Consider the following 21,914-nt stretch of genomic DNA (forward strand, 5'->3'; position numbering starts at 1 on the left):
CTACCAAGCGAAAATACACAAAAAAATTGAGCATCATTTTAAAAAAATTGTAAGGTTTTTAGCTCTCGTTTTATAGCCTAAGCCTACAATATTTTATATAGGCTAGCTATAGTGCTGTCAAGAACTATAGGCATATATGATTTATTTCGGTTCATTATCAAATGATGGATTCCCACAGTAATCATTTGGGTACACCACAGGCAATAAATAATAACGAATAAGTCAATAAATAACTACAAACAAGATGGGCAATGTGCCAAATCAAAGTGTTTGTATTTATTTATTGAAATTTATCATTGAAAATAATTCATAGTGCTCTTGACTTGCGGCATAGATATTAGATTCGCCTCATCTTCGGAGAACCGCCTCTACTTAGTTAAAGGTGCTAAAGAGGATGTTTTGTTTTATACATTTTTGTAATATTACTTGAAACTGTCTTTACTAACTGATAAAAGACTATTTATTAGGTGCACTGAAAGGAATAATATTAATATACATCATCTGTGCACGAGGTAGGGCCTTAAAAACATCAGCCAATTGTTTATGCGATCATCACTGCATGCAATGTTTTTGTCAGGAGTCAGGAGTAACAACTGCAGATTATGAGTTACCTGCGGTGAGTCCGACATAATGAATCCGCTAACACGACACAGCGAATGCCGGTGGTAAACACTCATGTTCCAATACTCGTGCACGAGTTTTGGGAGGCATTCCCTCGAAATGAGCTGTGAAGGAGGGGGGTTGTTCTTACGCATGCACTCATTTCAAAAATTCAGTAACAGTCTTTGGTTTCTCAGTCGACGAAAATAACCTCTGTAGCACCTTTAATAACTGCTCAATTTAAGGGCATTTTAAGCGAACGAGAAGCGTGTGAAGTGCGGAAGCTCAAGCTGGTTTCTGTGGTAACGAACAATGCCCGCTAAAGAAAACATCTGCATTTTTACTGTACAAATATTGTATTACAAACAAGAGCTAAAAACTTAACAATTGTTTGTATATTTTTTATGTATATTTTCGCTAAGTCTTTTTATCTTTCATATTGACGTGAAGGATCTTGGCAAGCGCTGCTCGAGCTGCCCTCCGTCTGCTGCCTATCCCAGTGAAAATGAACTGGGATCTCGTGGTTACTGGGATTTCACTTTTCCCAGCTGCTCGCGATGGCCAGTCCGAGACTGCCTTATATTTAGCACAGTTATTATATTAATAATTAAAAATGATAGCACTTTGGGTGAAAAAGGTCATCCTCCATTCTTTTAAACTACTCCTCAACATGCATGCAGTGTAAAAAAACAGTTACATCAATGAGATGATAGTAGGCCGCGGCCACACCCCCGTGCTAATGGTACAGCCCACTGCGCAAATTACAAGACAAAAAAAAAAATGGAAAAATAGAAAATCGGTTAGATTTCATTTATTCAAATGATTGTTTCTAAAGTCATAATTTAGCAAAAGTAAAATTGAAAAAAGGGGGGGAAAATGGCAAATATCCAATGATGATGTAACCGAAAAACAAGGAAAATGAACGTCTGGTTTCAATTTTTCATATTTGCATTTGCATTGTATGGTCTGAAAATTGAATTGTGAAGCATTACACGGACCGTTGTGCACCTCCATATAGGCTCATATTACTAACACGCTCTTTAAATAACAAAACAAATATTGCGGCATTGACTTTAGAGCAGGTTTCAGTTGGTCAATGGCGCGGTCTATTTCAGTTGCTTCAAAATAGCAACACGCCAACAATGTGTCTGAACACACCTCGTTTTCAGATCAGCATGCCTATAGGCGCACAAATGGCTGCAAATGCATTTTCTATTTAAACAACGTGGTGCAGGACGTGAAAATGATAACTGCGTCGGGCTGAAACAAGCAAAAAAACAAAAAAGCCTTTACTCTCGCTTTTGTATATATGTATATCCATTGTTTCTATTAAGCCGTATAACCTTTGTATTATCAATTTCATATATTAAATACATTATATTCATGCTCAATTGTTCTGCTGCTCATTCAGAAAAACCATGTCACTTCTACGTTTCGATCCGGCAACATCACTTTACGCTTTGATGCTGTAATAGAAAGTTATTCTCGTGGCCAGAGAATGAAATTTCTTTCATAATAGTCTATGAGAAAATTAATGGTTTGCTGGACAAACTAGGATAGTTAGGATAGGAACTATTTAAGCTAGAACTAATCATACATGTAATTGATTATAATTCGTTGTAATTAATTTACAATATATGTGCATAATTCCCTCTTGGGTCGATATATGTATCATAATTAATCATAAGACTTTATGATTTATTATATTCATATATTTCACCCATGAATTGATTAAATACTTGTAATATCGCTAAAGATTTATTACAATATTGTCCCATATAAAAATACTGGAACTGTAAAATGTAGGCGTACTAAAATGTCGCATTTCACAAGATCACATGGCCCTTAATTAAACCACTTTGTCGGATTTAACGCATCCTTACAGGTGGCAGAGAAATGCTTATTTTCTTAATTCAGTTCTAACAGCGCTTATTGCGAGCAGAGCCATAGACATAAAGCACTTTTAGCTGGATTCATCCTAGATGAACTGGTCTAAGAAAGGCAGATTTTGAGAGAATACAGCGTTATTAGTTCATGTGCATCCATACTCTCATTTTCTTCATAATTTTCATGATCTTTATTAGTTCATATGCATCCATACTCTCGCTTTCTTCATAGGCAGTGACGCACAAATGAAATAGGTTATAATAGGCTATACACAAAGAGTTTTGCGTGCGCACGCGTTATTTTTGCAAAGGTCCCTTTAGGGGCTCTGTACAATTCAGACAGAATTTATTAATAGTTCAAAAAACCAAACTCGGGCAGACTGCCGAGAACCGAACTCTTGGGTGCTCGCAGCTGGAACAGTTAGAAAAGAACAAAGAAAATACAGTTCTGGCGGAGGGCTCGCAGAAACTGTCGCTCAGTCCTGGACCTGGACGCACCGCAGGTATCTGGTATCTGGGCTGCTACTGAGACTGAGACAAACACACAATTAACATCTCAAAGATATCTGGATAGCAAAGTAGAGCTGAGTTACACGCCACTACATGGATAATAATCATTTGGCAAAGAGACGAGAAATCAGCAGAGAGAAATAGCAAAGAAAATCAGAGTAGAGAAGAAACAGGTGAGAAATTACTCAGCACGAGCTAAAAAATGTATTTAGATACTACTTATGTACTTGTAGTACACTATGGGTTCAAATGTACGATAAGTGGTAACTCAATATATTTTTTAAATACAGAGATAGTATATTAAAAGCACATTTAAGTTCATATTTCATGATGTCTCAATACAGCACAGTTGAGTACACTTAAATGTTCTTAAGATTATCTTGAGAAGTACTAAAGAAGTATTTTTAGTATATTAAGTAGAAAATTAGTGCGCCAAAATAGAGCACTTTAAGTACAATATTGAAATGTACTTTTTTTTCCCCTGGGTCAGACTTAAATTTTCACCACTTCTGACACATGTGCAAAGTGATTTTGAGCATGTTTAGAGCATGTTTAGGCCCTCAAAAATGCGATTCATTTCGGAGAAGAATAATAATTAACAATACAATGACAATTACAATAGGCTCCTCACACCATCGGTGCTCGGGCCCTAATAAAGTGCAAATAACTAAACAAAAACACAAACTACTATTAGCTTTAATTCTCGATCTTTGGCTTTTTACCCCCAAATCCCTTATGACAGTTTTCACAGAGACCCCCTTTGATGTTCTCCCATCCTGTTGAGAACTACAGAGTTACAGGTTTTTGTTCAGAAACAATAACATGTTTACAAGTTTCCCTTTTATTGCACTTCTTCTCTGGCTTATTAACTGTCCTGCCTTTGAGAAAATTCCTTCTGCAGGTACAGATGAAGCAATGACTCCCAGGTGTTTCTTGGCAAGTTTACTAAGAGAAGGGAATGCTGGCTCATTAATTTTCCACCAAAGTATCAAAGGGTCTTGGTCACGTGGAATTGGCTTCTCTTCTGAGTAACAGCGCATTTCAATTAAAGCATCAGTGCCAGTCGTACGATGCTGCTGGGATGCAAGGACTTGAGAGTCAAACTCTGTCCATATCCCACCTTTTGCTGCAGGTGGGGAAGCAGCTGCCTCTGAAGGGGAGCTTGACATCAGCAGAGACTGTAATGAGATTACTGTAATGAGATTATGCATTCTAAATACATAGATAATAAAATATGGAGTTTGCCGCCCCCTTTGCAGCTATTACAGCTTCCACTCTTCTGGGAAGGCTTTCCACAAGATTTTGGTGAGTTTCAGTGGGAATTTTTGCCCATCCTTCCAGTAGAGCATTTGTGAGGTCAGACACTGATGTAGGATGAGAAGACCTGGCTTGCAATCTCCATTCCCACTCAAGTTTATTTATAAAGCACATTTAAAACAATAAATGTTGTACCAAAGTACTTTACAATTTGGAAAACACCGTAAAAGAAAGAAAGAAAAAAAAAGTTCATCCCAAAGGTGTTCAATCTGGTTGAGTTCAGGGCTCTGTGTGGGCCAATCATGTTCTTTCACACCAAACTCCTCCAACCACGTCTTTATGACTGCCTATCAGACTGCCAAACAGAGAAGTGTGATTCGTCACTCACAAAACACAGTTTATGCTTTACACCACTCCATCCAACACTTGGCATTGCACTTGGTGATGTGAGGTTTGCATGCAACTGCTTGGCCATGGAAACCCATTCCACGAAGCTCCCGCCACACAGGTTTTGTGCTGATATTAATATCAGTGGATGTTTGGAATTCTTCAGGTATAGAATCAGCAGTGTTGAAGACTTTTATGCACATAGCGCCTCAGCCGTTTACATGGTCTTCCGCTTTGTGGCTGAGTAGCTGCTGTTTCCTAAACCATTCCACTTTACAATAATATCACTTACAGTTGACCGAGGAATATGGAAAGGTGGCAAAGGTGGAGTCTAGGCAGAGGCTTAGACACAGAGATGAGGAAACTTGAAGGAGATGAACGCATGCAGGTAAACAATCCACTAGAAACTTGTAGGAGTCTGGAGAGTCTTTGCAAGGAAATACAATGAAGAGACTAGACGTTGACTGTGCTGACTGGGGTTTCTGCACTACATGTAGGAGTGGTGGAGGCCACTGACTAAGATGAATAGGGTGATATAGGCTGCATCCGAAAACTTAGGCAGCTGACTTGTTACCTTGCTGCCTTATAGGCAATGACTCTGCAGGCAGCGTTTGTGCATGAAGGCACCTCACAGAACTGATTTCGGACAGACTTCTGAGGCAGCATAAGACTTTAATGATCTACAGCAAAACAGAGCAAGCTTTTGGTGAGAACTAAACAAATATGTAATTACTACAGTAGTAATGTCTCGCTAGAAATGGCATCAGAAGTGGAAAACGTCTGTCAAAAACATAAATATTTGCACACAAACTGACCAGAAACTGCAACTTTCAGATGCCATCTTTCTTTTTCTAGCCCACTTGTCATGGATGAAAGGCATAGGAATGTGGGATATCAAAGGCAGCAAAAGATACATCTATCCTGCCTTCAAAAATCGATCAGATGAAGGCATCTCATGAGACAGAAAGTGGAAGTAACATTGCATTCGGATGAGCCTTAATGCCTTCCTACCTTTTAAGTTTTCGAATGAAGCCATAAGCCACTTTTCAACTGAAATTACACAGAACCTTTTTTCCCAGGAACTTCCCATAAACCTGTAACTGTCTGCATTTGCGGTCTAAAGTACAGTGAAGATTAAGTCTGGTGACGAAGGACTGCATGCGACTTTCCAGTTCCAGCTGGATTTCATCCTCTGCATACAAGCTTAATAAAGCCTGAACCTCATTGTCGGTCCCTCTAACATATTTTTTTTAAACTCTCTTGTTGAATTGAATAGCAAACAACTCTTACTACATGCACCGCAAAACTCTTTTAAAAATGTGGTTGAAATAAAATGCTGCATGGAGTCAACCAATCAAAATGCTCAGTGAACTCAACCAATCAGCATGTTCAGCGCCCAAGTCCCACCCCCGAAAGTTTCGGAACTTTGAAAAAGGGAGCAGGGACTTCTTAAAATTTTTACTAATTAACCAACTAACAGCAAACAGAAATGGAAACTGAATCAAAACAGAACATACACGTGACAATAAAGAAGTTGTCATGAAGGTGGACAGTCAGATTTGGTCGACATTCAGCAGCATTGTGAATGTAGCCTTAATTTCACACAGATTATGCAATTTTGCATTGCCAAACCACTTATAACTCTTTCCACACAAAGAACAAAATATGGTCTCACATCTTTTCAGGTATATCTGTAAGTGTGATGGCAAAATTTAATTTTTAATCACACTGATCACAATTAAACTGCCTTCATCCAGAGTAAAGGCACCGGTGATTTTTGAAATCACCTTTTTTTCCGTAAACCTCTTACTACATGCAGAACATTGGGATTTCTTTCCAGAGTGAGTTTGCAAATGGTGTTTCAAGTCTCTTTGATGCGTGAATCTCTTCTCACACTGAAGACACATAAAAGGCTTCTCTACTGTGTGAAATTTTAATGTGTGTATTGAGTGATTTTTTAAGTGTAAAACTCTGCCCACAATGAGAACAAGTATAAGGCTTTTCTCCAGTGTGAAGTCTCATGTGGACATTAAGGTTTCCTTTATTTGTAAAACTCTTTCCACACTGATCACATGTGACTGGTTTCTCTCCATTGTGAATCTTTACATGGACTCTATGGTTTCTTTCTGTTTTGAAGTGCTTTCCACACTGATCACATACAAACAGCTTTCCTCCAGAGTGAATTGTCATGTGGGAATTAAGGGTGTTTTTATGAGTAAAACTCTGTCCACAATGAGAGCAAGTATAAGGCTTTTCTCCAGTGTGAATTCTCATGTGGATATTAAGGTTTCCTTTTTGACTGAAACTGCTTCCACACTGTTGGCAGGTGAATGGGCTCTCTCCATTGTGAATTCTCATGTGGATATTAAGGTTTCCTTTTCGATTGAAACTTTTTCCACATTGTTTGCAGTTGAAATGTCTCTCTCCAGCATGAATGCTCATATGGACTTTAAGGCTTTGTGTTTGAGTGAAACTCTTTCCACACTGTTGGCATGTGAAAGGCTTTTCTCCAGTGTGAACTCTCATGTGGTTTTCCAGGTTTCGTTTTCGATCGAAACTTTTTCCACACTGACTGCAGGTGAAATAACTGTTCTGATCTCTTTTTTGTGAGGAAGTCATTTCAGTCTGTGTGGATGTATTTTCACTGATCATGAAATCATGTTTCTCATCTTTTTCTTCCATGTTTTTCAGTTCTTGATTCTCCTCTTTCAGCACCATCAGGTCTAAAGTGAAAAAAGACAAATACAAGTTAACACCAGTTTAATGGCACAAAACAATAAACATAAAAACCAACTAGACTTGTGCCGATATTCGGTAATGCGATACATCACGATAATGAATATGCACAATATTGTTATCATGGGCACTTCAAAATACCGTAAATAATAATTTATTACCAATTATTACAAATTTTATAATGCATTTAAAAATACTTTCCCCATCAACCGTATAAAATGCACAATAACGCTGTATTCTGCGTCAAAGGGACAGGCGCTCAGATGTAAACAAGCCCAACATGCATGAGAAGTACATGGCTGAACGAGTGAAGGAGACGCTGAATGAAATTGCACGTTCACTCTCTGACAGCAGAGGGCGCTGATGGAACAGCAGAAATGCAGTGGTTACCCCGGAAACCCCTAATGATTAGAAATGTTCTTATTATTTGTTATTGTTCAGTAAAACTTTGAGACATACGGCATCATTAGTTAACATGTTAATTCATTATTACCAAACTGACAATGAAAAATACTTATAAAGCATTAATTATTCTTTGTTACTTTTTAATAACATTACTAAAATCAAAATAACTTATTTATTGGACCTGAGATAAAACTAACAATGATCAGTTGCATTTCATAACTAACATTAACAAAAAAATTATACTTTAATTAATGCATTAAATAATGAGACCTTATTGTAAAGTGTTTCCTGTTGTTTGTTATAATTCATTTGCTCTTTAATCTGTTTGAAAATTGTACTTTATATAGTTTTGGTGTATCGTATTATTGTATTTAAAGGGGATATATGTAAGATTTTCACTTTAATAAAGCATAAAAACACCCCAATATGTTTGCAGATATTTAGGAAACATGCTAAGTTCACCTATACTTGTTTCTCAGAAAAGCAATGCTACAGCCAGATATTCTACTTTGAAATGTGTGTTCCGTGTCGGAATGACTGTCTTTGTTTTGGTCTGTGCGAAACCGTGTGCTGACAGTTTATCCAATAGTATTTTGACATCACAGGTTGCCAGTTGGCGGAAAACACTGCGTACTGCAGCCATGGAAACCAGCAAACAAACTGGGTCGGAAAATCACAGATTCTACTTGACCTAAAAAGCCTCTACATCCATCTAAAAATCTCTATGAATGACGGCATATTAAAACACAGATAAATCAACTCATCAGCTTACAGTGTGTAAGTCTCTTCATTTACATGTTCTCAGGAGCTGGTCATCTTTAGTGCCATGTCAAATCAGATACTCATTCCGAATGAACTGTATGATGCACTTCATCAAGTACACCAGATGGCCACAAGAAATTCTAACACAGATCCACAAATCATGGTTTCCCAAGAGAGAGGAAAAAATGACCGTCCACGGATTCTGATTTCTAAGGACTCTGTTTCCCAGCTGCATTACAAGGTTGCTAAGGGTGTCCAAGTTCACCATTCATAGATGCATGGTGGAATGGGGATTGTCTGTGAAGGCAACCTACAGCAACATTGCAGATGCAGAGCTAGACGCACTCGTGGCAACAATCCACAAAAGCAATCCAAATGCAGGTTACAGAATGATGCGGATACGGTAAGTTAAGTAACCATTGTATTAACACGATGCATTAAGAGTTGGGGGTGAAAACTTTGGAATTTGAAGATCAAGGTAAATTGTATTTAATTTGTCTTCCGGGAAACATGAATGTATCTTCTGTTGATTCCGAAGAGCAGTACTAAATGAAAAAAAAATGTATATTTAAAATAAGAAAAATTTGGACATCTTCATCCTGTTCAAAAGTTTTCACCCCCTGGCTCTTAATGCATCGTGTTTCCTTCTGGAGCATCAGTGAATGTTTGAACCTTTTTTAATAGTTGTGTTTAAGTCCCTCAGTTGTCCTCAGTGTGAAAAGACGGATCTCAAATCATACAGTTACTGCTGGAAAGGGTTCAAATATGCAAAAAATGCTTGAGAACTGAAGAATCTGCAGGACCTGGAGGACAGAGCTCAGTTTAACTGCTCAGGACAAACAAGAGACTCATGAACAACCATCAGAAAACACAAAAACAGTCGTAGATCATCCAGGTAACCACACACAGTATTGACTTCACAAACTTTTGCTATTTTTTTTTTTTTTTGTCTTTTGGATTATATGTAAACATCTTTTATGTAAAATATCTTACTCAGGAGACTACTAAATAAAAAATAACATGCATTTTCTATTATCTCCTTTATTTTGTTAAAATTATTCACATTTTCACAAGATTCTGAAAGTGTTTCACATACTTTTTCTTGCAACTGTATATGCATGTTCCTATTCTGGGTACTCTCAAATCCATTTTCAAGAAGAGTTTCGTATTTCCAAAACCACCCACTGTTCTCTTAAAGTCATACACTGCAAACTCCCTTATTACGAAGATTTTGAGACTGCGAACCCTTTGGGCTCAAAAAGGGAAGTCTACAGACTTGGCTGCATTTATTTTACTTTAAAAAAATCTGCCACCTAAGTGAAACTCTGTGTTAATGAACATACATCTTTTATCTCTCTTTTACAGTGATGATTTAAAGACTTATGGTTTTGATAAGGTACTGCCTTTTACTGATGATTTGAAAATTTTGGAAACTGAAGGCATTCAGCTTCTTTTTTTGAAAATCCTTTGTTTGGTTCTGTAATACAACTTACAGGATATAATACCACTGTAAATGAACTCTCAGACAGACTACACAGTTTCAGTTACGGTTATACTGATCGTAAAAACAGGCCAGGCAATTTGAAAATTGATGACAACAGCAAACACCTAGGCTTGAATGCTGCCCTGTCATGGTGTGTCTTGTGCCACACTCCTCTTATATTTGGAGATGTTATTGAGAGGGTCAATGATCACTGGAACTTACTTCTCCTCTTCATACAGATTGTTAATATTGTCTTCTCACCCATTGTGACTGATGTAATTCTATGTTTTCTAAAACATTTGATCTGGGATCACCATAATCTCTTCAAGTTACTGATTCCTGATAGTAATTTAATACCCAAGCACCACCTAATGATACATTATCCGAGGTGCATGAAAAAAATTTGCCCTTTGATCCATATGTGGTGCATGTGATTCGAGGCAAAGCACAATTTTTTTAAAAGGTCTGTGAAAAATTTCAAAAATCGAACAAAATCCTTATAAAGGCAACATCAGCGCCAATTGGCTTTTTATTATGAGAGCTATTGTTTTAAGAGATTTGAGTATGGCCCTGTAATTGTTAAAGCTGTGTGCAATTTCGATGGAGGGGTGAGTTTTAGCCAAACTTTAAATGTAGAACCATTTTCAGATTTGCCAACGACCAACTGAGTTAAAAACTATAGTACAGAATACCAAGTGAATATGTTTGTATCTGTTGGAATGTTTCAAGAACTCCCTGTTTTTAAAATCTTTACTATTGTATTACATGGAGAGTGTGCTTTTTTTATTGCTTGTGATGTTTATATGAAAGATTATACTGCTGTTTAATCATCAGCTTGGTTTGTTTGTGCATGTCTTATATGCTCATCTGCTCTTTTAAATTCATTTAAATGTAAATTTAACAGGTATGAAATATGATGACTAAGAGAAAAACGTCTCAGGTTATGTATGTAACCATAGTTCCCTGAGAACCAGGGAACGAGACTCTGCGTTGGAATACGCAATGGGGGGAACGTCACATGACCCAGGTGTCTGAAAGCCAACTATCCAATAACTCCAATCCCTATTGGCCGGCGACAGCCTATGACGTAACATGGCGCGACCCGGAGTATAAAGGAGCGCCTGAGGAAACAGTCAGCATCTATCGTCTTGAGGGACTGTTCTGCAGGCAGGCAACCCCAAACATGGCAAGGAAACGCAGAGTCTCGTTCCCTGGTTCTCAGGGAACTATGGTTACATATGTAACCTGAGACGTTCCCTTTCGAAAGGTAACTCAACTCTGCGTTGGAATACGCAATGGAGAACGATATACCCATGCCGCCATGCTTGAGGAGAGTGCATGCCAAAAAATATGGCTGACAAACGTCGAGCAGTTTCGAAGGAAAAGGCCTAATAAGGCCGCTAGAGCATCTGAGACCAACTTTTCCGCAGACAAAGTGGTCTCTTCTAGGGAATGAGGCCAGGGAACCGAAGGGAACCCCGACCAGTCACTAGAGGGGAACGAAGTCACCCCCAATTCCACCAGGGAGGCCGACCTGGTCTATCGTAAGACAAGATTAGTCTGGGCCAATCCCTGTCTGAACACAGAATCTCAAAAACGCATCCTTCACAGAGGGGAGCGGGTAAAAGTGACTGCAAAAGGGCAGGAGCAACTCAAACCCACGCGTAGAGACGGGCATCCTGGAGAGCAGAACTCAGCTGAGTGCTATGAACCCTCATACTGAGGGGAGTATGATCCACTCATCCTAGGATCTACTCAGCGCTTAATTAATGCACTGAGGAGGCTGTGTGCTAAACACCTGATGCTTCAGGGGAGCACAAACCAGCCTACGGCTGAATCTTAGGAGGAGGCCCAATTAAGGCCTACCACCATGATCAGCTTAGGGAGCTAAGCACTATTAGGGTGCTTTCACATCTCTAGTTCGGTTCATTTGGTCCGAACCAAGAGCAAACAATTATAGATTGTAGCATTTTTCTGCTTTTTTGGTCCCTTTTCACACCACACTGATTGCTTTGGTCCGAACCAGTTGAAACGAACCAAAATGCAGTCACGTGACAACATCCACATCACTCATTGGCCATGGCGTATTTGCTAAACTGCTTTTCGATTGGTCAGGATTGTGCGGGAAAATCACAACATAAGAGGAAAAGCCAGCAAACAATACGGAGACAACATAACACAACACAACTATGGAGAGAAGACTGCGCGGGCTGGTTTTGTCCCTGGCCATAATCTATTACATTGTTTGTATACACCACAATATGCAAACAATACAATTTTATAATGGAGCGCGGATGCGGCTTGAAAACAACGTTCTAATGCACTGCAAACGGCGAGCGCGCATCGCTCGTCACTTCAAGCAGAGGCGTGCATTAATTCTTCTTGGCTCTGACATACTCATCCTCCAAAAATATTACCAACGATCTATCAGGTAATGTCATGCCCTCTCTTTCTCTTTGAAATAGTTTTCTGAGTTCTCATTAAACATTCTCACTATGCTGTTTTGGGGCCTGGAAGTCCTTGAATTTGATGTTGTGTGGTAACCTTGTTGCTATGTGTTTTTTGATAAGCAAGCAGAAGGTTTTGATATCGATCCATATTACAGGCCTATGTTAAAGCATTTTGATATTTTAATAGCAAAAATAACATTGCCCTAATTCATCTAACAATATCAATGAAATCAGTTTACATTAGGGATGGGCAACGATTAATCGTTTGCAAAATAAAAGTCTGTGTTTACGTAATATATGTGTGTGTTCTGTTTATAATAGTTATGTATATATACATAACTATACATAATACAGACACATACATGTATATATTTAAGAAAAATGTTAGATTTATATATAAAATATTTATATTTACATGTACTATAAAATATATGTAAATATTTAAACATGCATATATTTCTTAAATTTATACACGTGTGTATTTATACATAATTATTATACACAGACCACACACATATATTACATAAACACAGACCTTTATTTTGCTAATGATTAATCGCGATTAATTGTTGCCCATCCCTAGTTTACATATGATAATAACAATGTAAATTAAGAGATAATTTCCTGAAAGTTTTCATAATGACTAGATGATTAATTTCATATTTCTGTTAAACACAGGAGGATTTGGACATGCCCACGAAGTGATAGTTGGTGGCCCCACATCAACACCACCTGGACAGACGAAGACTGGCTGAAAAACTTCCGAATGCGACGAGGCAGCTTCATACTCCTTTGTGACATTCTCCGGCCCTGGCTGACCCGACAAAACACAAAATATAGACAGGCAGTGCCTGTTGATGCTCGAGTTGCAATTTGTGTTTGGAGATTAGCCACAAACCTGGAGTACCGGTCTATCTCACAACTGTTTGGTGTTGGGTTATCAACATGTTGCACTATCACCCAGGAGGTTGTGACTGCCATAAATGTGGTAATGAAGCCTCTGTATATCAAGCATCCCTCAGCAGCAGAGTTCAGGCAGATAATACAGGGATTTCGAGACAAATGGAGATTCCCTCAGGTGGCAGGTGCGATTGATGGAAGCCATATTAAGATCAGAGCTCCTCCTGACAACTCATCTTGTTATTACAACCGGAAGGGAGACTATTCCATCATTCTGCAAGGTGTGGTGGACCATAGGATGAGATTTTGGGATATTAATGTTGGGCGACCAGGCAAGATACACAATGCCCGTGTTTTCTCCCTATCATCATTGTATGAGCGTGGCAGTGCAGGCACTCTTTTACCTCATTGGACTGAAGCATTTGAGGGGGTCGATGTGCCTCTTTTTCTTTTGGGTGATTCGGCTTACCCTCTACTAACTTGGCTCATGAAACCTTACCCAGAAGGAGGAGCAGTAACACCACAGCAGCTCAACTTCAACCACAGATTAAGCCAAGCCCGTATGACAGTTGAGCGTGCCTTTGGGTGCCTCAAAGGACGCTGGCGTTGCCTTCTTAAAGAAAATGAGGCCCACATAACTTTTGTAAGCCGCATTGTGTCTGCTTGCTGTGTGCTGCATAATTTCTGTGAGGTACAGAAGGAGGAATTTGTGGAGGGAGAAAGAGTTGCAGAGGAAGAAAGAGTTGCAGAGGAAGAGGGACCTGTACATGATGAGCAGGGGCATGTACAGCAGCAACACGACGTTAGAAATGCACTGTGTAGCTACTTTGCTACAGTATGAATGACCAAAGCCTGCAAATACTCAGTTCAGTATTCAGTATGTTTAAAAAAAATGTTATGCTGTTATCTCTCGATGAGTTCATCTTCAGTTATTCATAGCATTTATGTTCATATACTAGTATAGGGAACCACCATATATAAACTTATTTTGTTTGATTTAAAATTAATGGAATGGAAACACTTTTGCTTTAAAAGGTTTTATTTTCTGTTTTATTTGTAACAAATGTAAAGTTGACACGTCTGAACACCTTTTTTCCATTTTGAAATTAAAATGTCTTTTTTCAACAGTGCTATGTGTCTGGTACATTGTCTGAAATTACAATAAAAATGAACATTAGGTAACATAGTGCTTGTAATTTGAACCTCGATCTCCCATGCGAAAGACCACACATAAACAGTAAGCTAAAGGCACTATGCCATTATTTCAGTGCGTAAGTGGTGGTCTTAGGGAGCTTTGCCTCCAGCTAGTCCTTCAACTGCCTGCTAACAGTTTCTAGGCCACTGGACTAGCCATGTTATACATGTAAACACAATCACAGTTCTTAAAAAATAGAACATTCTTAACACCAAACTTGCCTGTTTAACTTCAGACAAATGCAACTTTGCCATAAATGTTGGCTACAAAAACATTGATTAGAAAAAAAAAGTCCTCTTTTTACTTTAAATTATATATTCTACTCGTGTACTCCAGAGGTAATGCAAATGAGGTAGCATATTTCTGGGAAAAGTAAACACAACACAGGGTTGTCATTTCTGCTTTAAGTATATTCTTCAGAACACTAAACAGAACATTAATTTCTTCCAGAACAATTCAAAAAGCAAAAAAAAAAAAAAAACAAAAAAAAACTACATCTTGTAGTAGTATGTACTATTAATGTCATGTATAATGGATGAAGTGCTAGGATGTTCTTCTTGGGTGGATGGAGATTCTGATTGCCGGTGGTGATGTGGATCATTCATTGGCAGCAGGGCAGTTGGCTGAAACAGGTGGGGCAAGGACCAAGCACTAGGGATTGATGTTGGTGGGGGTGTCGTGGTCCAGGCTGGCATTGTTGAGGAATGAGGTGGAGGCTGACCAGGATTCAGTGCACTTGCTAGAGTGCCCATTAGTTGCAGAAACATCTGGTTAGTGGCCTGTTGCTGTGCCTGCATCACCTGGAATCTTCTCTCCTCAGCCTCCTGTTGTGCCTTCAATATTCTCTCAAAACAGGCAGCTTCTTGAGCCACCTGGCTCTGTTCAGCTCTATGCAGTTCTGTCAGCATCGTTTTGTTGTCCATCATATATGCCTGGATGTCAACATCAGCTTTGCAAGACTTTATCTTTCTTTTTCGAGCTTTGGCTCCAGGAATGGGCAGTCTTTCTCCTATGATGCCTTCTTCATTGGCACTGCTCTCTGTACTTGGATCATCAGACACTCCTGCATCAGCAACGGTGTTTGTGACATCTACATCAGAGGATATGTTGCTTGAATCTCCCACTGTTTAGTGAAAAAAACTGTATCTTTGTTACTTATGACATTTTAATGCAGATTTAAATATAAAAATATATTTAAATGCATATTGCAATGTAAGCAATGCAGTGTGTGTGAAACAAAGAATGTCCCATAAATATACACACACATATATATATATATATATATATATATATATATATATATATATATCACACACATACATACATACATACATATATACACACGATATGACGGCAAGTTATGTCACTCCACATTAACCAGAAGCAGTTATATATATACTGTTATATATATATATATATATATAACTGCTTCTGGTTAATGTGAAGTAACATAACTTGCCGTCATATTAGGCATGGCAAAGAATAATCTACGCCTAAAGTTACACCATAATTTCTTAAGTAAGTGCTTTGTATTGGCAAGTGCAAAAACGAAATAAACTCACCGTCAACATCGGTATTAGATGCGGTAGCTTGGTCAACAGTGCTAGCATCAATAGCATCACTGGAAGCGGACAATGTTGAACTTTCATGGGACTCAACGACATCCACCGGATCGACGTCGGGTTTTGTCCCAAGTATATTATCGAGGTCATCATACCAGGGGAACTTGTCTTTCTCCTTACCCGAGCTGCCCGTTTTATTAAGTGCATCCCGCACTTGGATGTACTGCTGGCGGAGCTTCTTTACCTTAACCCGGCACTGTTCCACAGATCTATCAAACCCCCTTTCCCTGAGTTGTTTGCTAAACAATGAGAGGATCGCGCTGTTCTTATGAGTTTTCGAAAGTTGGGACCTAATATGGTCATCAGTCCAAATTTCTATGAGGCTCCGCACCTCCTCACAACTCCAAGTTTGTCCGCGAGCTGCCATGCTAAAGTGCAAACTGTCAACAAACACTTCCTCATCCCATAATGCATAGCGCAGCTGACTACGGCAGCTGGTTTAGTCCAAAAATGATCAGTACTTTTTGCAGTTGGGTCTGTTCGAGGTTGGATCACGTTCTCACCACAAACGAACCGCTCCAGAGTTCGTTTGAAAGCGTACCGAGACCACCTCTTCAAGCAGGTCTCGGTACGCTTATTTGGTCCGCTTTTGGTGCGCACCCGAGTGCGATTGCTGCTTTCACACCTGCCCAAACGAACCGCACCAAAGGGGGAAACGAACTCTAGTACGATTCAACCGAACTAAATGAGGCAGGTGTGAAAGCACCCTTACATACATAACCCGAAAGGGAAGTACAAAACTCACCTAACAGGTAGACCATGCAATGGGCACATACTCATGGAGGCCAAGAGGGCCTACAGCATGAAAGTAACTGAATATGATACAGAAGTATATTCAGAAAGTGTCCTGGAGGGGCCACCCTGAACACCTGTCACACACAGGTAACCACACACTGTATTGAGAATCAATCACAAACTTTTGAATGGGGTTATTTTAATAAATTCAGCTATTGTTTTGTCTTGTGAACTAAATGTAATCATCTTTTATGTAAAATCTTACTCAGGACAGTACTAAATAAAAAATAACATGTATTTTGTATGATCTCACTTATGTTATTAAAAATATTCACATTTTCACAGATTCTGCAAGTGGTTCACATACTTTTTTCATGCCACTGTAGGTGGCTATTAGCTCAACTAGCGTAAGATCAGGCTCAGGGAGACGGATGCAGTTCAAACCAAACCTCAGTAAGGTTTCACCACAGCATACACCCTGAGGGGCTAGCCACTCAAAGTACTCGGAAAAGCACCATAAATTCTCACAGCGAGAAGAGGCCTACCTTAGTAAACATATGGCATCAGCAAGGGGCTGCCATAACCAGTCCACCCAAAAGCCATGTATTTAGTATTGAAACTTCCTCAGAAGAAATACATAGAACGCTGCCACCCAACGTGAACAGGCCTGATTAGGGCCTCAGAGGTGGGGCATGGCTTTTTTAAGGTGGTCAGGTTTTTTCGAAAGCATCCTGCCAACAAATCAACTAAAAAGTAGGCCTAGTGGGGCCTACAATTTCAGCAACAAGTGCCGTTCAGCAACTGTAGAGTAAAAACAGACTGTGCACTAGAAACCCTGATACAGGGGAGCACAAACCAGCCTAGGGCTGAACCTCAGGAGGAGGCCTCATGGAAGCCTACAACCCATGATCAGCTTAGGGAGCTAAGCACTATTACACAAACAACCCTAACAGGGAAGTTCAAAGCTCAACCTAGCAGGTAGACCATACTGTGGGCACATAATCATAGAAGGACATTCAATGGTGGCTTGTGAGGGCCACCTTGAACACCTGTCTTGCTAGGAGCAGGACATATGACTCAATGACAGTAGTTAAACTGTAAAGTGCCCACATGACAATCCACCCAGACTCAAGGAGGCTGATGTAGTTATAACCAAACCTCAGTTAGGTTTTACCACCAGAACTCACCCTGAGAAGTCAGCCACTCAGAACAGTACTCGGAAAAAGCACCTTTTTACTCTCAAAGCGAGAGGAGTACATAACTGAACTCCAACATGCTACGCAGGTAAACAAAAGCAGGAAAACCTTAGTAAACACGTGGCATCAGCAGGTGGCGACCATAACAATACCAACCATTAGGCCATGCATTCAAAGATTTAGTTTCTAAAAGGAGTGTATATTACGCCACATACTCCAAGAGAGGCCTGCTTAAGGCCTACTCAACAGAGGTGGGGCGTGGCCGATGGTGGTATTGGATTCACAAGCATCCTGCCAATATGTCAGCTAAAAAGGAGGCCTATAGGGCCTACAATCTCAGCAACAAGTGGCATTCAGCCTGTTTGTCCATATAACACACACTGTGCCAACATGTAAACTAAAAAGGAGGCCTTATTAGGGCCTACCATAGTAAACATGTGGCATCAGCCAGTCCAAGACCATATCAACCGTCAGGCCATGCATTCAGTGGAAAACCTGTCACGAACTTCTTAGAGAAGGAATGCATATTACGCTGCCATACTCCACGAGAGGCCTGCTTAAGGCCTACTCAACAGAGGTGGGACGTGGCTGATGGTGGTATGGGTTCTCGGATTCCCAGGGATCCTGCCAACAAGTCAGCTAAAAAGGAGGCAAACTAGAAGGAGGCTAATTAACCATAAGAGCCTACAATCAAAGTTATATGCAATATAGCTGTTAACAAGATCACAAAAAGGGAGCTAATAGAAACCAGCTTTTCTCAAAAAGTGGTTCTATACTACCCTGAGTATGCAATCCAACAGGTCATGCACTCAGTAACACCAATAAACCTACAAATGGGGAATATTAGGTCACCAAGGTCTCCAATAGCGGCTACATGAAAAAGCCTGCTATTATGAGAACAGGTGCTAACCTGTGGCAGCATAAGTAAGCTCACATATAATGTAGGTCAAAAGTCTAGAACTTCAAAGCAAACACAACACTTTGATGTATATGCTATTTTCAAAGAGGAAAATTATTTTCTCCCTACAGATTATCAAATCTGTACTGAGCCATAGAGGACAGATGCTAAACACAAGCAACGCCAACTCAAACTTGATAAAAGAGCAAGTAGCTCAGAGGAAAAAACACATTTTCCATAGCATAAAAGTTCTAGAGAGTGGGGCCTTGCACACACAGCATGAACTTATCTACGCAAAGATAAGGGCCTACCACCTGAGATAACAGCATCAGGGAGTCTAAAAAACAGTCTACAACCTAGCTGTTAAACTCAACAATTGCACCTACATAGCAAGGGGATAATGGGCATACGGCCTAACAACTCCCTCGGGAGGTGGCCAGAACTAGGAACTATACAACCTGACAAGGGATAGTATACATAGGGTTATATGTAAATAACACAACTAACCTAGCTCTAGCCTGGCCGCTAAGCTACGGGCCTTCTTACAGGGCCACAAGCCTAGTGAAGCCTGGGTTTCACCTCCAAATCACATGGATAAAAGAAAGAAAGCGAAGCTCACAAGCAAACAATGTCAGGCGGCTGATTAAGGCCGACCTAAACATACATATTAACTGAAGTGACGAGTGCTAACTCAAACTACTCTAGAAAACAGCAGATGAGAAGCTACTCTAAACAGGTGGCTAAGAGGCGGCCATTTTGTGGCCTGAACAACATATACTCTAGCCAGTCTATCAACTTCAGTTTGCCCAAAAAAAACCTAATTTTTCCGACTACATGCTCAGAAAACTATACAGGAAAATAAGGTCTTATTTTAAACACATAAAATATAGACCCTCCTGCGGCCTGGCGTCCCAAACACACAGTAGCTCACATACACAAGCCAGAGGAGCGCTCGCCGAATGCTATGACGTCAAACACGAACGTCATCATCATCCACTCGTTCTCGTCAGCCCCGGGAAAGTTAGAGAGAGAGAATACAATTCTCTCAAACCTCCCAACGAGCTCATCTGCGATCCCTATGATGGCAGCCACCGCTATGCCTCAGCACAAATGGGGCCAGAATCACCAGGCACAGATGCAGACACCTCTTCCCTCAGGAAGAGTGCCAAACGAGAACGGAGCGTCCCGATAGGAAGAGGCTCACAGTAAACAACAGACAGCGCCCTCAAGCACTGTCTATGCGTGCTCCTCTCCAGACAGAAAACGTCCAGAAAAATGTGTATATCAAGTGTCAAACCCTGGGACATGGATAAACACACTCTCTTGAACGTTTGTAAGGCATATATAAAAACCTTACTGGAGTCGATATAGTCGAAATCAGACAGAACAGGACCGAAAGACGATGAGATGCTGACTGTTTCCTCAGGCGCTCCTTTATACTCCGGGTCGCGCCATATTACGTCATAGGCTGTCGCCGGCCAATAGGGATTGGAATTATTGGATAGTTGGCTTTCAGACACCTGGGTCACGTGACGTTCCCTCCCATTGCGTATTCCAACGCAGAGTTGAGTTCCCTTTCGAAAGGAAACACTGCTAATGACAAGACGAGCACTTGACGGCGGCAGGTTAGTGGGGAAATATATTTATTTATTATTCAGAATGCGCATTTGGAAGCGAAATACATTAATAAACATTTCAGCAGGTTGAAGATAATTAATGTTAATGCAGAAAATATAATTAATTGTTTACAAAACATTTGCCAGCCCTAAACCATATGAATAATCTGCATTTTCACAAGAAGCTCTCTGTATATAAGTGCGCTGAACGCTGACCAGAAACCCTCGAGCTGTAATGAGTAGAACACAGAAGTAGTTGTGCAAGTAGTCCATTGTACATTGTGAATGAGTAATCAGTCGAGGTTTGAGAGAAGAAGCAGCCGTGATGAACAGCCAATTCGTATGGAAGCATCTGATGACCAAACACTGGAATTCACAAATGGAAAAATCAAGTGAGCCGGGACTGATTTGTGTTCACAGTGGACATATTTAGCGAACCGTACTCAGACCACCTCTTTTGAAGCAGCATTAGTATTTGTCTGGTCACGTGATCGCAACATGTATATCCACATAAGGCAACCACTTATGACAAACAAAACTAATTTAATTAGAACACACATATGACATTATACAAACAAACATATCATTCATTTCAGTAGAGGCCGACATTTCAGTGAGGATCAAATGAAACTAACCTGTTTGTTGCTCAGTATCTTCATGTTTTACGCTGAATGCTTCTTCAATCTCTATATCTTCACTTTCCTCTTTAATAAACGCCATCTTTATAATAGTTTGTCGTGAGGATCTCAGCTGCTTCTCCAGGAGTTTTTCTGTGTGTTTGAACAATTTTTCATGTTTAGGATGAGAATAATTATCAGAAACAAAAATAAATCTAAATGAATCCATAGTTCAGTAGTCAGCACACTGGTAAGAGTCAGTCAGAGTAATGGCCTTAAATGACCCGATTCCCCCCAAAAACACTAAAAACAAGCAGTACAAATTATTAAAAGAGCAAATTAAATTCTTAAATTCTTATTTAGGCATTATGGAGTATATGATGATTTGCAGACTACATTAAATACATTACTCTTTCATGATGACATTTAAAATAGGTTTTTAAACCTTGTCATTATTACATGTTTGTGTTTGTATTCTCATTTCATTTACACTGTTCAAGCAGGCATCACCAACGAGGTGATTCGAGCGAATCGAATCAGTGAATCATTCTGCGGAGCAATTGGTTCAATTGACTCGGTGTAAAAAAAGAAAAGAAAAACATCCGTTTCTCCATCACTACTAGCCAGCTGTCAAATTCGTGTTTACTATACAATTATGG

At 39.7% G+C, this 21,914-nt stretch overlaps 1 protein-coding gene across 4 annotated transcripts in view; it reads right to left on the minus strand.

Moving 5' to 3' along the window:
- Positions 1–21,914, minus strand: part of LOC125269701 (gastrula zinc finger protein XlCGF8.2DB-like) — a 37,027-nt gene that overhangs the window by 14,825 nt on the left and 288 nt on the right. Inside the window, exons 2-4 of one of the 4 annotated variants that reach the window (XR_007185182.1) lie at positions 21,274–21,408; positions 20,855–21,004; positions 5,215–7,363 (exon numbers count right to left, since the gene is read on the minus strand). Coding sequence is in view for 3 of the 4 variants with exons in the window: in XM_048192647.1 (XP_048048604.1) it covers positions 6,531–7,363; positions 20,855–21,004; positions 21,274–21,358 (1,068 nt within the window). In the remaining variant the exon portion in view is untranslated. Of the gene's footprint in view, positions 1–3,532; positions 7,364–14,397; positions 15,695–16,133; positions 21,005–21,273; positions 21,409–21,914 lie in introns of those variants that run through there. The other 3 variants (XM_048192647.1, XM_048192648.1, XM_048192649.1) reach the window with 3 other exon arrangements.

Source organism: Megalobrama amblycephala, linkage group LG6, assembly GCF_018812025.1.
Source record: "Megalobrama amblycephala isolate DHTTF-2021 linkage group LG6, ASM1881202v1, whole genome shotgun sequence".
In the NCBI taxonomy this organism is placed as follows: Eukaryota; Metazoa; Chordata; class Actinopteri; order Cypriniformes; family Xenocyprididae; genus Megalobrama; species Megalobrama amblycephala.